The 16,660-nt window shown below is 38.0% G+C and overlaps 1 protein-coding gene across 1 annotated transcript in view; it reads right to left on the bottom strand.

The window, feature by feature from the left end:
* RAB3GAP2 (RAB3 GTPase activating non-catalytic protein subunit 2) overlaps nucleotides 1-16,426 on the bottom strand; it is an 88,383-nt gene extending 71,957 nt beyond the window's left edge. Inside the window, exon 1 of the mRNA XM_059998159.1 lies at nucleotides 16,213-16,426. Coding sequence (XP_059854142.1) covers nucleotides 16,213-16,327 — 115 coding nt within the window. The 5' untranslated portion in view covers nucleotides 16,328-16,426. The remainder of the gene's footprint in view (nucleotides 1-16,212) is intronic.
* Between the last annotated feature and the right edge of the window lie 234 nt (nucleotides 16,427-16,660).

The following is a 16,660-nucleotide window of genomic DNA, read 5'->3' as shown; positions in this document are numbered from 1 at the left end:
AATTTGGATTTCCTGCCCCTGCAGAGACCCAGTTATCTCCTTACAGCGCAATTCAAAACAATCCAATGGGATTTAAGAAAAAAAATGTCATGAAGAACCTAGGGGTAAAGCAGGAATAAAGACGCAGACCTCTTAGAGAACGGACTTGAGGTTATGGGGAGGGGGAAGGGTGAGCTGTGACAGGGCGAGAGAGAGTCATGGGCATATACACAGTAACAAACGCAGTAAGGTAGATAGCTAGTGGGAAGCAGCCGCATGGCACAGGGATATTGGCTCGGTGCTTTGTGACAGCCTGGAGGGGTGGGATGGGGAGGGTGGGAGGGAGGGAGACGCAACAGGGAAGACATATGGGAACATATGTTTATGTATGACTGATTCACTTTGTTATAAAGCAGAAACTAACACACCATTGTAAAGCAATTATACCCCAATAAAGATGTTAAAAAAAAAAAAAAAAACAATCCAATTGGGATGAGAAAGACCTTGAGAAATACCTACTTTTTACAAAATACTTGCGTTCATGACAGTTTACCCATACCTCAATGCCTCTGACTGGGGAATTTCTATTAACAAGACAAAGAAAATTTAATCAGGCATCTCCCACTATCACAGGAATACATTTCCCAAAGAGGTCACAGTACAAACAGAGGTCAAAGGAAGGTGAAACAGAACTGACTCAGATAGGTTAAAGATGTTTCTGAAGGCTGGTCTAGAATTCTATTTATAATCCTGTAAGAAAATGCATTCCAAATTCTAGTCAACCTAAAAATGGGAAACATTAAAAAAAACAAAAACGGAAATAGCTGCAGATTTGGTACTACCCTTGTGGCTATTTCTACTCAGTGCCAGTGCTAAAAATTTTGCAGCCTCCTGACTTATGTTGAAAATCATTTGATACTGTTTTGCAGGCTGCTATTTGACAGCTATTATTGTCGACTGGTAAAAAGTGTCAAAATCTCAGCACTTTACCAAGGTTATTTCTTATGTCCTCAAAATATGCAAGCAGATCAAGCACATTCTTCAAAAAAAAAAAAGTTTATACTGAAAAAATAGCCGCTGAATGTCTGATAAAGTTGCCGTTCATGTACAGAATTTTATTCAGTTCTATGAGGGATGGTATTCTTCAATCCACATCATCATCAGTGTATTTTAACTGATCACTGATCAAGGTTCTGGATGATCACAGCAACGTGTCTATCATTTGAGAACTATGCACTGTTTAATGTCAATACGGAACATCTACTGTAAAACCTTAAGATCTATAAATTTCTATGTACTCATGAAGAAATAAAACTAATTTACTTTTTGTTATCCAATTATGATTGTCTCTTAGAATAAATAGATCAAAATCTCCTATCGGCCAGGGTAATTTGAAAGTGCCAAGCTCTGGTATGACTTAAGAGGTAAGTCAGCTTAACAAAATGTACTATAGCGTATGGACACCAGGACATACAACTTCTTTAGGGTGGTCAGGGTCCAATGTAAACATTCCAAAGACCCCACAAATCGCCAAATCACATTGGTATTGGCATTTACCTAATTCACCTAATGAGCCAAGTGGCAATCACTTCAGTCAAAGGCTAAGCTATAAGTTACGGGGTAATTTTAAGCGTTTTTTCCCCCTCCATATATTAAATAAATAAGTAGCAACCATCCAATCTCCAGAAAGCAATTCTTTAAATGACACTGTCATCAACTGCCTGTATCCTTTATTTTGCTGAAGTCCAATTCAGCAACATTGATCAGAATATTAAGAAAATGGCATCCATGTTCATTGTCTTTGTAAAACCAGGGTTACAGTCTCTTCTGCAGATTCCCCTCTCTAGGTAGCCTTAAAATGTCTGCAAGGAAGAGACTAAAATAATGAATTAGGGATGACTGAAGTTTCAGGGTTGACCCCATTCTGAAAACGTGAGGCAGATCGTGCACGGATCACGCTCTGAGGAACTCTAGCTTCAAGGATAAATTTCAATGCCAATCTAATCTCCTTTTTCCTTTGCCTGCCCTCACCCTTGTTTCTGTTCTTTCACTTCAGTTAGACTCTTCACTCACTGGTGGGCAGTCCTTAGCAGCAGTACAATAAATATAAAATGCAAGCCACACATGCCATTTTAAACTGACCAGTAGCCATAGTTTAAAAGCAGAAACAGGTGAAATTAATTTTAATAATACATTTTATTTAATATGATATAGCCAAAACATTATTTCAATATGTAATCAATATTAAGTTATTCATGAGATATTTTACATTGTTTTCTTTGATCCTAAGACTTCAAGATCTGACATGTATTTTACACTTAGAGCACATCTCAGTTTGGACCAGACGTGTTTCAAGTGCTCCACTGCACATGTGGCTCTCGGCTACAGTCTGAGACAGCACAAGTCTAGAACAACTCTTAGGTCTCTGATATCATGTTGCATGGTTTGATACCCAGCTTTACCCCTGAAGAGTCATATGTCCTTGGGCGATTTAATCTCTTCCCTCTCAGCTTCCTCTTTAGCAAAATGGAGTTAATAACTGTGCTTGGGACATATACACCCTTAATGGCTGTTAAAATGATTACTCTCCAAATACAGCACCCTCATTCCTCATTCTTACTCTCTGCCTTTGCCTATCCCATATTTGTCAACTAAAATGCATTCCCATTTGTCTCCACCTCTCCAAATCCAACTTCTCCTTCAGGACTTGGATTAATTCCTCATGACGTTTTCTTGAACCCACCAATGATCTTGTGAAACCATAGCATTTGATTATATTTTTCTTTCAGAACTTAATTATAAACTGCGTTGGGTCATTTATTGCATTGTTAACTTGTTTATCATAAATGTACATCTTGTCGATACAATTAACCATTAAGCCTTGGAGGACAGAGAATATGTATATTGTGTGTGCGTGCAAACTCTTACACACACACATATATAAGTATCTTCAAGGACACTATAAGTATGTAGTAAATATTTATATCCATTTAGAATATAAATAAAATGACCTTCTCACCCAAATGTTTCCCCATATATCCCTTTATAGGGATCAAAGCATCAAGATTTAAATTAATATATTTAAATATAGTAACCAAATCAGATGCTGATTCTAAACTTTTACATTTCCAAAGAAATACAAAAACACTTTATTTTTTATAAATTTTATATACTCAGACTTTATATCCCAGATCAAAACCATCTTCCAAATAAGCTTTCTATATAAAATTATAAATATATTTATTTTGATAATTCTCTGTTCCATTCAATTTTAGTTAGTAAGAAAAAAATGAAAAAACAATTCTTAGCTTTAGTTTTGATTAAGAATAGGAAAAATAGAGTATTTTTGTTCTAATTATAGTCTAAGTGGCAGAATTTGACTATGTAAAAAAAGATCCTCTAGAAATACAGTTCAAAATAGTTGGCCTGATATGGATTAATGGATCTTTATATTTCATAAACACACACACATACACAATGTATATTTCAACATTTCAAAACAACAGTGCATCATTACTTAAAAAAGATCCTGCATCGGGGCTTCCCTGGTGGCGCAGTGGTTGAGAATCTGCCTGCTAATGCAGGGGACACGGGTTCAAGCCCTGGTCTGGGAGGATCCCACATGCCGCAGAGCAACTAAGCCCGTGAGCCACAACTACTGAGCCTGCACGTCTGGAGCCTGTGCTCCGCAGCAAGAGAGGCCGTGATAGTGAGAGGCCCGTGCACCGTGATGAAGAGTGGCCCCCACTTGCCACAACTAGAGAAAGCCCTCGCACAGAAACGAAGACCCAGCATAGCCAAAATAAATTTAAAAAATAATAATAATAATTAAATAAAATAAAATAATTAAAAAAAAGATCCTGCATCAATAAAGGAAAACCAACACATTCATTAAGTATGACTCTCAACCTAATTTTTTAGTAGGCTAGAAAAAAATAATTACAAAGAACACTGAGTCCCCAAATAAATTACCATACCATTTTAAAGGCAAAGAAAAAAAGAGAGAGAGAAAAGAACACCCACATCATTCTTGAATTCTGTCTGTATTCTATTATGCAAATATTCTTTTTGCCAATAGTGAATAAAACAGGTTATACTAAAAACAGCTAAAATTGCCTATTGGAGACATCTAAAAATAGATCATGAAAATGCTTCCCTAGTCTTGTTACTTTAGTGCTATGACTCATGTGCCAGATGTTTGCTCCTAAAGCAGTCATTTTACGACTATATTACATCAGGACAGCATCAGCTATAAGCAAAATATTTCAAAGGTCCATGTTTTAACTGGGCTTTCCCACCTCATTTCCTGTACAACTTACTGGAAAAAAAATGGCATTTCCAAGTCCAAGAGACATTTCTGCTTAGTTTTGAATCTGTAACTTTTTTGGGGGGGAGGGGGGAGCAAACCATTCTTGAGGGGTGAGTTTCCTTTAAACTCTATTCTTTTCACATTCTTAATCATTTTTCCTTAAAATTCACAGATAATCAAGGATTGCACTGAGGATTCAATTTAAGTCTTTCAAGAAGTTTGCCAGTTTAGATTATTTTGTTAGTCGACCTCATCTGCTGAAATTACCTTTCACTTTTATTTCATACCACACCTTGAATCATACTTGCTCTCTATATAAATAAAATTCCTAAGCTGATCTCCAACCAACTGACATGATATATAGAGAAATAAAAACAAGCAAGATGAAGTTACAAGTAACAGTAACAAAAAGCAACTACCTCTTCATTGATTAGTAACTTGACTTTTCAATCCTTAACATTTTTTTATACCTATCACTGAAGAGGACTATTTTGAACTGTCTAGAATAATTGGTAACATAAACATAAACTCTTGTTCTTACCCTTATCAAGTTAAATGTTTTGCCTGAATGAATAAAACCAATGACTTTAAAATATATTAGTAAAATGTAACTACAACTCCCTCTGGAGAGAATTTTTTCCCTGAGGAGAAGTGTAGATTATACTAGTATTAAAAAACTGTTCAGTTTCTCACTTGACAAATTATAGTCACTGAAACCTTCAAACTATAGAGAAAACACTGTAATTCAATCATCAAAAAATTATAGATGTCTTTTTTAGGGACATTTCCAACGAATGAATTATTCTACCAACAAAAGCTTAAATGAGAAATTCAACTGCTGCTTTCCGTAGGTCTATTTAATTTAAAATATACATTATTCTGATTTGCTTCTGAACAGTCTGTCCTCATAAACTGAGTATTGGTTTTTCATTTAACAAGAACTTGAAGCTAGAAAGGAAACTGAATTCTAGAAGTGGGCAATTAATTTGACAGTATTTGCTTTTTCCAATATGAGTATGTCAAGATCAAAAAGTAAATGAGAAACTGAAATCCTTCGACGTTAGGAAAAGGAAAACTTAATCTCCCTGGTCTAAGAAAAGATCTTATTAGCGCTGAAGCAAATCCATTTCCATTCTTCTAAGACAAGAAAAAAACAGAGATAATGTACTTGTTTCTATAAAGAGCACGAACCTCTAGAACCTATGACTTGTAAATAATTCAGGGGATGTAACAATTTTAGTTGGCTCTTCTTGGCCAAGGCACAGGAAGCATCACATAGCAATACAAAGCCAAAAAAAGGACTAAAGAACAGAGAAGCTGCTTAATTTCCTATGCCTCAGAATTATTAATCTTTTTCTATTTCTAAGGAAATGGAAATGGGAATATAAATTTCAAATTAGCATATTCCTTTCAGCACATAACAATATGCAGCAATCTAAAATGACGAGGCCACCCCATTTTCAATAAGAAGGAGTTTCTTTCAAAACACCATGATTAAATCGGACTAGGTCTCTAAGGTCCCTTCCAGTTCTGGAATTCTAATGACTCCTGTTGTCAAATAAGTGGCCTCCTATATCACAGAAGAAGAATGTTCTGATAATCAAATCACAAAAGGACAGAACTGAAAATATTTTTAAGCAGAAATAGAGTGTATCCTCCACCTCTAAAGTTTAAAAACTAAACATGCTTCCTTTGCTCAAAAACCTAAGAAATCTTTAGACCTATCTTGACAAAAGCAACAACAAAACAAAACAAAACAAATCTGTAGACTTGGAGAAATTTAATATGCCCTATTTTATTTTTCATTTTATTTTTCAAAGGAAGTCACTAAAGGCAATAATATATTACGTATATTAGATAGAACTTATATAATTCTTTCCTACCACTTCATAATTATGTGTTGATTTATTATATCCAAAGCAGCAGAAAATAATGTGAGGGAATGTAAATGAGGATGGAGGTACATAAACACTGCTCACCAAAGCTAATTTCTGCATATTCTAAAACCAATTCAGTATCTTCCTTCCTTCCTTCCTCTATTAGAACAGTCTAATATTCAATTATTGTCCCTGTGAGAAAACTTTCCTTATATTTAAGCTAAATTCTTGCAATACCAGCTTAATTTTGCTATTACTTGCTGCTTAAAAAAAAAATACAGATAAAGTCTGATAATTATCTTAGTATCACACAAGAACCACATTTCATTTATCAGAAGAGCAAAAATCAAAAAAACTGATAACACAGAAAGATGACAAGTAAGTGTGTAAATGGGCACTTCTGTTTACCATGGATAGGAATGAACCTGACCAATTTTGAGAGTAACTGGGCAACTATGATCAACAATTAAAATGTGAATTTCTATTATTCAGCAATTCCAATCCCAGAAATTTACATACAGAAATATTAGCATCATGGGTAAAAGCATATATAAGGATGCTTACTGGAGCATTTTCTTATAGCAAAAATATTGGAAATAATCTAAATGTTCACTGATAGGGGAATGGTTAACTAAAACCTGGTAGAGTCTTCATTGGAATACTGTACAGACATTAGGAAAAAATGCTATAGAGTTATATATACAGCTTGAAAAGTGGTTGACATTAAGTAAACCAAAAAAGTTCCAGCATATACATTTTACAAGAATGAGTCCATGATATAAAATTTAAAATAGATAAATAAAATACCCAAGCAGTATATGTGTGTTTATTGTCTCAGCAGAAAGTCTGGAAGATTCTCACTAAGGTAGCACTTTATAATAGAACCTCCTGTAATGCTGGAGGTGTTCTTTATCTGTGCTGTCCAATTAGTTAGCCACTAGGTAGGTATATGTGGCCACTGAAATGTTAACTAGTATGACTGAGGAACTGAATTTTTATTTAATTTCTATTAATTTACACTTAAATTTAAATAGCCACATGTGGCTAGTGGCTACTATACTGGACAGCATAATACTAAAGTTTTAACATTTGGAATGTGGGATGTGAGTAGCCAGAAGGTTGTTTATACGTCTGATTTTATATACTTAAAAAAAATAAAAAGAGGCAATGTGATCATGGGTAATTATCTCTCTCCTGACCTGAGATTCTCTCTTCTGAGGAATTTATATGTGAGACTTATGCTCACATGATACAAAGAAAAGTGATCTGTGTTCAAGGGACTGTTTCTGGTCTTCTTTTCAAAGAAGGAATATGGCATGGCAGACACTGTAGAGTTGCAAGGATTCCCTCTCATGAGGAAAGTTCATTTAGGGTCTCAAAAGTCCCAAATGATATTAGCATAGTAGTCACTCAAAAATACTTGCTACCTTATAGTTCCAGGATTGTCACTGTGTAGACCATTAAGTAACATCTGAAGAATACCAAGCTAAGGAAAAGATTATCTCCCCTTTTGGGAGATACTGCAAAGGCCACCCAACTGGTCATTCTATTTCCACTTTCACCCACCATTCCCATTCATTCTCTTCTTTGCCGACAAAGGAATGTGTTTAAAATATTAACCTGGTTATCCTGTTTCTCGGCTCAAATTCTTTGCATAGGTTGCCACTGCTATAGCTAGCAAGTTTCAAACTCTATCACCACTGCTACTACCTTAGTCCTGTCTTTACTTCTGAAGGCCCTGATCTGGACTTGTATGAACATCTCCCAAATGGTCACCTACCTCTAGCTTTGAACTACCCAACCTTTTTCAGAGCCCCCAAATCCATTTCTCTGCAACTCAAATCTTGAAATGCTATACTTTTGCTTAAAACCACCAATGGTTACCCTCTGTCTATAGCAGAGATTCCCAGTAAACTGCAAATGGGTTACAGGTGAGCCAAGATATTGATCCTCTCAGCTCTCAGGACAGCCAAGTAGGGCCTGGGACTACTGGAACCTCTAGCAGGTCACCTCCCACCATGAACAGCTTTGTTTTACATTTTATGACCCATTTCTTTACTACCATACTAATTTATATATTTTTATTATGTTAAAAACACATAACATAAAAATTATCATTGTAACAATTTTTAAGTGTACAGTTCAGTAATGTTAAGTATATTCACACTGTTATAAAACAGATCTCTAGAACTTTTCCATCTTGCAAATCTGAGACTGTAAAACCCATTAAACAAGACCCCTTTTCACCATCTCCCTACGTCCTAGTAACCACCATTCTACTTCCTGTTTCCGTGAATTTAACTACTTTAGATAACTCATATAAATGGAACCATGCATTTATGGTTTTTGACTGGCGAATATTTCACATATCATAACGTCCTCAAGGTCATTCGTGCTGTAGCATGTGATATGATTTCCTTCTTCTTAATGGCTGAATACTTTTCCATTGTACGTAAATACCCCATTCCATTCATCCATCGATGGGCATTTGGGTTGCTTCTACTCTTTGTCTTTTATGAACGTCCCTCTATGATCATGGGTATGCAAATATCTCTTCTAGACACTATTTTCAATTCTTTTGGATATATACCCATAAAGTGATTCTATTTTTTTTATTTTTGGAGGAAACTCCATACTGTTTTCCATAGCAGTTGTACCATTTAACAATCCTACCAACAGTGTACAGAGTTCCAATTTCTCCATATCCTTGCCAACACTTGTTATTTTCTGTTGTTTTTGTTTGTTTGTTTTGTTTTTGTTTAATAGTAGCCAAGCTGGTGATTCTCATGATTAGTGATATTGAGTATCTTTTCATATGCTTACTGGCCATTTCTATAACATCTTTGGAAAAATGTCTATTCCAGTCTTTTGCTCAGTTTTCACTTGAGTTATTTATTGTTGGGCTGTAGGAGTTCTTTGTATTGATATACTGTGGATACTAATCCTTTATCAGATATGATTTGCAAATATTTTCTCCCATTCTGTAGGCTGTCTTTTCACTTCGTTGATTGCAGTCTTTGATTCACAAAAGTCTTAAAGTTTGATATAGTCTCATTTGTCTGTTTTTGCTTTTGTTGCCTGTGCTCTTGGTGTTATATCCAAAAACTCACTGCCAAGTCCAATGTCATGAAGTTTTCCCCCTATGTTTTCTTCTAACAGTTTTATAGTTTTAGGTCTTAAATCCATTTTTTGGTAATTTTTGAATGTGGTATAAGATAATGGTCCAAATTCATTCTTTTGTATTTGGATATGCAGTTTTCCCAACACGATTTGTTCAAGAGACTGCCCTTTCCCCATTGAGTGGTCCTGACACTTTGTCAAAAATCATCTGATCATATACACAAGGGCTTATTTCTGAGCTCTCTATTCCATTATCCTAGTTGTCTGTCTTTATGCCAGTACCACACACTTTTGATTACTGTAGCTTTGCAATATGTTTTGAAATTAGGAAGTAGAAGTACTCCAACTTTTTCCTCCTTCTTCAAAATTGTTTTCACTATTCAGGGCCTAGGTCTCACTTTTTATGCATGCTATGATGAAAAAAAAGAAAAAAGATTGGGAAGGACAGGCCTATAGAAGAATGTCTTCAAACTTTTTGATTATATACACCCCAAAAGAGTTTTTCAATAATATGGATCCCTTGCACAAAAAATGTAATTTCTGATACATTAAACATGGATGTTTCAATATAGATTTATATCATCCTTTTAAATTTATTCAGTGGATTCTAAATACTACTGGGAAATACTACCCACAAACACCCATTTAAAAAATATGATTATCTTCTCTAAGAGTAATTTTATAAGTCCTTTTTTCTCCTTGAATTCTTATTTCCATTCACTTCCTCCACAGAATGCTATTCTAATATAATACAGATATGTATCATCAGTCCAAAAATTTCTCTGCAAAAACAGATAAGAACTGAGAAAAAGCAGTTTTCTTGGGATCAAAGGCTCTAAGTATTAAGTTTTTTTTTACTTGACTTATTGCAATTATTATTAGAAGCAGATAACTGAGAAAAACAACATACATTATCACAAATGTTGACAAATAATTATTAAACATAAATAGCAAAAATTATTTGGAAGTCTCTTGTTGATGGATGGGGGAGTTTATGGTGCCTTAAAGGGGAGGTTTTTTAAAATGCCTTGGAAGCAACTTACTATAATAATATTTGAAATGTGTGAGAGGTGAGCCTTTGTTTAGTAAACAGGAGAAGGTACGGTGGGAAAGTTGGCACTTATATAGGTGCATCTGGAAGCTGACCTACTTAAAACTATCTGTTCCCAAGTAAACTTTAGCAAATTTCCCTGTAATCCCCAAGGTAGTCTTACTTCCTTGCTACTGCGTAAAATCTAAACTTCTCTGCCAATCTCTCCAGCTTTATCCCACCATATCCCACTCTTCCACCAGAATTTACTATCTGCATCTTTCTGAACCCCGTGCTGTTTCACATCCCTTGCCTGACCATTTTCTCTCCACCTGATGGACAACTATTAAGACATGGTGAAAATATCAGTTCCTCTGTGAAGACTTTCCTAAGTCCCCTAAACAGCGTGAACCAACACTCCTTCATTCTCCAACTATCATGTGTCAAATTATAGCATAACACCTCTAACACTCATTTACTGGCTGAACGCTCCTTGAGGAGAGGGACCTATTTTATTTACCTTTAAGACTACTTTGTACATAGTACGTGCTCAATAAATATTAGCTGAATAAAGGAATTAGACTGTTCATGTGTCACTTTTGTCATGGACAAAAATTTATCTCTAAGATCCTCTTCCAATTTTAAATAGCTAATGAAATCCAATACCTCTATAAATTTTCTGAAATTCCTATAAATATTCTACTTTCAGATTACTTTTCTCTCCCCACTATGGTCACAAACAAAAGAAAGCATTTTCACTCAGTATAAAAAAGTAGGTACTTTACACCATTTATAATACCCCAAAGTGATTCCATGATTTTAGGTTATCCTAAAAAGCATACTTTTCTCAGTGATTGGACAAAAACGTGACTTTAATTGATGACTCCAAGGTAATCCTCTGTATGCTTTACCTTCTTCTATCTTTCTGATAAAAGAGGCAAGAGGGAAACCTGCTCTACCTCATTAGTATGGCGACAGAAAATTATTTTACTATTAGGTAAATTAATAGATCCACAATATTATACTTAAATTACCTCCAAATATTTTGATTCTCCCTCTCTGTACATGTCTTTCTTTCTTTCCTTCCTTCCTTCTCTCCTTTCTTTCACCTAACTCAATTATAAATATCAGACGGCTCTGGTATAGAAATCCAATCTCCCTGGAAATTATGTCACTGTAGGCCAGGTGGGGACACATACTATTGCCCATCTCCAAAACTTCAAAGTATGAGACCAAATTTTATGTCTAAATAGATAGCACTAGATTGAGTAGAACCAATTATAAATATTTATCACTAATGTAAACACTGAGAAATAGTAGGGTTCAAGACCTCTTTTAAAGCAATAGAAGACAGTCTCATTTTATAATTGATGATATAAAGTAACGTAAAGTCATACTGTTATTCTCTGAGAATTCAAATATAGAAGAGTAGTATTGAGATCTGGGTGCCCAGGTACTAGGTATCACTATGTCGATGGCAGCTATCCATATTAAAATTAAAAAATTATTAAACTAATAGATAAGTCTTCAAAATTATCAGTTGCCTTATATGTCCTCTAGAGATGAGCTAGTATAAGAAATTAAAACTACATAAGCTAAATAAAATGATCTCATGATTTCTACTGCCCAATAAAGTAATCATTTACAACACTAATAAAAAAAGTGAAGAAAAGCAAAGCAAAACACCACCATAACTTCATTTTTACTCTAAATTTTCACCCTCACAAAAGTTTAGGTTCAGGTTTTCTTAATGATGAGCTTTCCAAAGCCTGATGTTTTGTAAAGGATGGCCTGGAGTGAGTACTGAAATCTGTAGTCCCAGTCATTTCAAGAATTCCAAGTAAACCATCTACAATAGGACAAGCTATTTTTCTGATTTTGATTTCTGAATTAAAGCACCATTCTAACTGTAAAATACAGATTTGGCAAAGGGGCTCACCGGTAAAGAGGTTCTTTCTCCACTTTTTTTCTACTTGAATCGCTGGTAGCCACAATAATACCAACACACATATGCCTAAGAATTTTATTTAAAAGGATAATAAATTAAATCATATTTGCAAACCCATAGGCATATTATAAATTAATCTAGATGTTTGGGGTATGATTATATTCCCAAATGCCTGGATCAAGTTCATAGCCTAAGGCTACCCTTCATTGTGTGAACTTGGACAAGTATTCAATCTGTTGGTACCTAAATTTTAGCATTTATGAATGTGCCATGCAATGTGGTAGCCACTAGCCATATCTGACTATTTAAATTTAAATTAATTAAAACTAACTAAAATTAAAAATTCAGTTCCTCAGTAGCGCTTGCCACATTTCAACAGCTAGTTCTGGCTAGAGACTACCATACTGGACAGTATAGGCTTGGTGATGAACAATAAACAAGATGAAATGATTTCGAGTAACAAATGAGAACAAGGGAGTAGGGGTGACTGTTTGAGATTGGATGGTCAGAAAAGGCCTCCCTGAGATGTTGAGACTTGAACAAGGTGCACCGAGGACGCAAGGACCTGCACAGAATATCCAACGCAGGGACAAGAGCAAGGACAAAGGCCTCAGGCACGAATGGGCTTGACTGGTTTAACAACCAGAAAGTGTGCATGAAGCGTAAGAAATGAGGAGAGAAGAGTATGAGGTGCAAGAAGTGGCAGGAAGCAGGGCCTCAAGGGCCTTGTAAGCCATTTGAGAACTCTGGATTTTATATTAAGTGCAACTGAAAGACACAGAGGGTTACAGAGAGAGGACTGTTATCATTATGTTGTCTTTAAAAGTTCACCCTGACTGCTTTTGGGAACTAACCATAAGAAACCATTAAAATGGCTACAAATTACAAGAAACCATTAAAAAGTCTACAAATAATAAATGCTGGAGAGGGTGTGGAGAAAAAGAAACCCTCCTACACTGTTGGTGGGGATGTAAATTGGGGCAGCCACTATGGAAAACAGTATGGAGGTTCCTCAAAAAACTAAACATAGAGTTGCAATATGATCCAGCAGTCCCACTCCTGGGCATTTACCCAGACCAAACTATAATTTGAAAAGATACATGCACCCCTATGTTCATAGCAGCACTGCCTACAATAGCCAAGACATGGAAACAACCTAATTGTCCACTGACAGATGAATGGATAAAGAAGATGTGGTATGTATTTATATATACAATGGAATATTACTCAGCCATTAAAAAGAATGAAATAATGCCATTTGCAGCAACATGGATGGACCTAGAAATTATCATACTAAGTGAAGTAAGTCAGAAAGAGAAGGACAAATACCACATGATATCACTTATATGTGGAATCTAAAATATGACACAAATGAACATATCTACAAAACAAAAACAGACTTACAGATATAGAGAATAGACTTGTGGTTGTCATGGGGGGCAGCGGGGAAGGAAAGGACTGGGAGTTAGGGATTAGTAGATGCAAACTATTATATATAGAAAAGAAAGAAAGAAAAGAAACCAAGAGTAGAAGCAGGAAGATCTGTTAAAAGAAGACCAGTGCCCTTGCCCAGGTGAGAGAAGATGGTGGCCTGGACCAGGGGAGTGGGAATGGGATAGAGAAAATGTGTCCATGCTCTACGTCCCCTGTCTACAGTCCTGTGTTCACCATCCTTCACAACCTGGCTCCTTGAAATAGGCAACTTCACTTTTTAACTCCTCAATATCTGGTAAATATGCTTTCTGTCCCTAACCCTTCCACTGAAGCTGTCCTAAGGTCCCAGTCACCTCCACCTTCCCAAAGCCAATGAGCCCTTTTCCATTCTTATCCTAGCTGACCTCTGCTGCATTTGCAACTGCTGACCACTCTTCCCTTCATCAAATCCTCTCTCAATTCTGGGGCATTACTCTCACCTGGGTTTCTTCTCTTTCTGTTACTCTTTCTCAGTCTTCTTCCCATTAATCTCTATTTGACTCTTAGAACTTCAGTGCTCCTCTACGGTTACATCTTCAGTCCTGCATTCGTTTCACTATATTCATAACCCTTGAGACTGACTGACACGTTTTGCTGGTAACTCCCAAATTAATGCCTCTGGCCCAGGGAAACTTACTAAGTTTTAGACCTGTTCTACTGGACTCACTGCATATATTTAAAACTGGACAAACTGCAAATATTTAAGATGAAAAAGGTCCAAAACCTATTTCCTTCATTCCCCTTCATGAGAAACCCTTGCCCGAGCCAAAAGCCCAAGGCATCCTGCACCCCCTCTCCCTCACCAGCTACAACCCCTAGCACCAGATCTTCATTAGGTCCTGTAGACTCTATCTCCTTAATATCTTTCTAATCTAGCTCCTGCTCTCAAGTCCTGCTGAAGCTACTTTAGTTCCAGCTCGCGTCACTTCTGCATGGATCATTGGAATAGCCTCCCAACCAATTTCCCTGCTTCCTATCTCTCCTCCACACTGCTGTCGAAGCACAAAACAGGTACTCAAAACTTTGTTGATTACATTAGTACAATCTGACCACGTCATTCCTCTGCTTAATGTCTTTCAGATGCATCCCACTCCTTTCAGAAGGCTTGGGAACAAGCTCCTTATTACCTTTACAGCTCACCCCCGCAACCGTTTCCCTCATATTCTCCTCTTCAGCCATTCAGCCTTTCTTAGCTCTCTAAATAGCATGTTATTTCAGGCCTCCCTTCCTCTGCATATGCTATTACCTCTCCCTTATTCATCTAACTACTACTTCAAAGGTAGGCCTAAGTACCTCCAATTCAAGGACGTATCCCCTAGTGCCATATATATATATAATCACGCTATACTGAGATATATATATATAAAAATTAACAAGGGGTTAATTTACTTGTCCCAGCAAATTATAAGCTCTTAGATGGCAGAGACCACCAACCGTATTGGATGTGCAGCACTACTGACTGGCACAGAGTAAATATTCATAAGTAGGTTTGATTTGATATCTTCTAAATTTTAAAAAAGGGGAGGAGCTTAGTTAGTGGGCCTTTCATCACCATTCCAGTAGAGCACAAAGTAAAAGCACTATACTGCAAAGCCAAATGTGCTTTGGACATATGGCTTTGTAGTAGAGCGGAAATACGAAGAAACCAAACACAAAAAACACACCGTTTCAATAGGAGAAATGTAGGAAATTCTGAGGAACTATGCAGTAGCCAATAAACCAGACTTGGGATCTTATACTACGTGGACAAGTCACACTGTTTGATGATAATAACAGGCGGACGGTTTCTCATCTCAATAAAACAAATTAACTTTTCACGGCCATGCTACTGTAACTTTAGTTCCTGATGCGGATTCTCGCTCCCCGACAGGTTATTTTCCTTTGTTGAGAGCCGCCTACTCGCCACCTTAGGAGTCTCTCACTTGTCAATCACTTATTCTCTAAATCTGAATGGGAGGAAAGGGGAGGGAAGAAGGGAGAGTGTAGGCGATGATAAACCCTTTCGGGAGGGGAGGTAGCAGAAGGCCACAGTCCCAGGCATAGAAGAGCGTAGGGGTTGAGGAAAAACGAGGCTAGAGCGCTGACAGCTGGCAAGGAATGGGGAGGAGGATGCGATCGCGGAGCAGGCAGTGTTAACAGGGGACCCCGGGCTGGAGGGAGGGAAGATGGAGGAGAGACAAGTAGGAGTTGGGCGTGGGGAAGTGGGATAGGTAGAGACGAGATGAAGCAAGACGCAGTGTATGGCCAGAGGGCGGAGTGGCTTAGGCGAGAGGAAGACAGCAACGACGCAGCCAGGGCGGGCGGAGGCGGCTTCAGGACGAGGAGGGCAAGGGATCCGCGCAGAGAGAACAAGGGAGGCGCGGGGGCAACTAGGAGCCGCGGGGTAGAAGGGGCGGAGCGGGTGGGAGGCCCGACGCAGCCGAGCAGGTCCTGCGGGCGGAGGCGGGGAAGGGAGCGGCGAGGCGGGGGCACTTACTGGGGTCCCTCCTCACGGTGCAGCTGGGGTTCTCCTCCCGCAGACGAGGGAAGAGGAAGTCCCGGGCGGCCTGGAGGTCCTGGAAGGTGCAGAACTGGACAATGGAGCAGGCCATGGCTCCGGGGAACCCTGTTCGGGCATTCACCTTACCTCACCACGCCCTGCCCCCAGCCCCCCCGCCGCCGCTACAGCCGCCACCCCGGAGCCTGAAGAGCTTTCGCCACGCAGGGACGGGAAAACAAAACCGGAAGCTGTCAGCACCCTCGGGTCCGCCGCCCGGGCACTGCGCATGCGCGGGACGGCCCAGGTGCCCAGGCTGCAGCGGCCCGGGTCACGTGACCAGCGGCGGCCAGCGGGGTGTCTAACGTTGAAGCGGAGGCTGGGAGTCGGCTTTAGTCACAGTTCTGCGCTTGCACCCGGGATTGATCCCTTTTATTCATTCTGGCTG

This window comes from Delphinus delphis, chromosome 1 (genome assembly GCF_949987515.2).
Source record: "Delphinus delphis chromosome 1, mDelDel1.2, whole genome shotgun sequence".
NCBI classification, from domain to species: Eukaryota; Metazoa; Chordata; class Mammalia; order Artiodactyla; family Delphinidae; genus Delphinus; species Delphinus delphis.
This window is presented reverse-complemented; position numbering and strand designations above follow the sequence as displayed.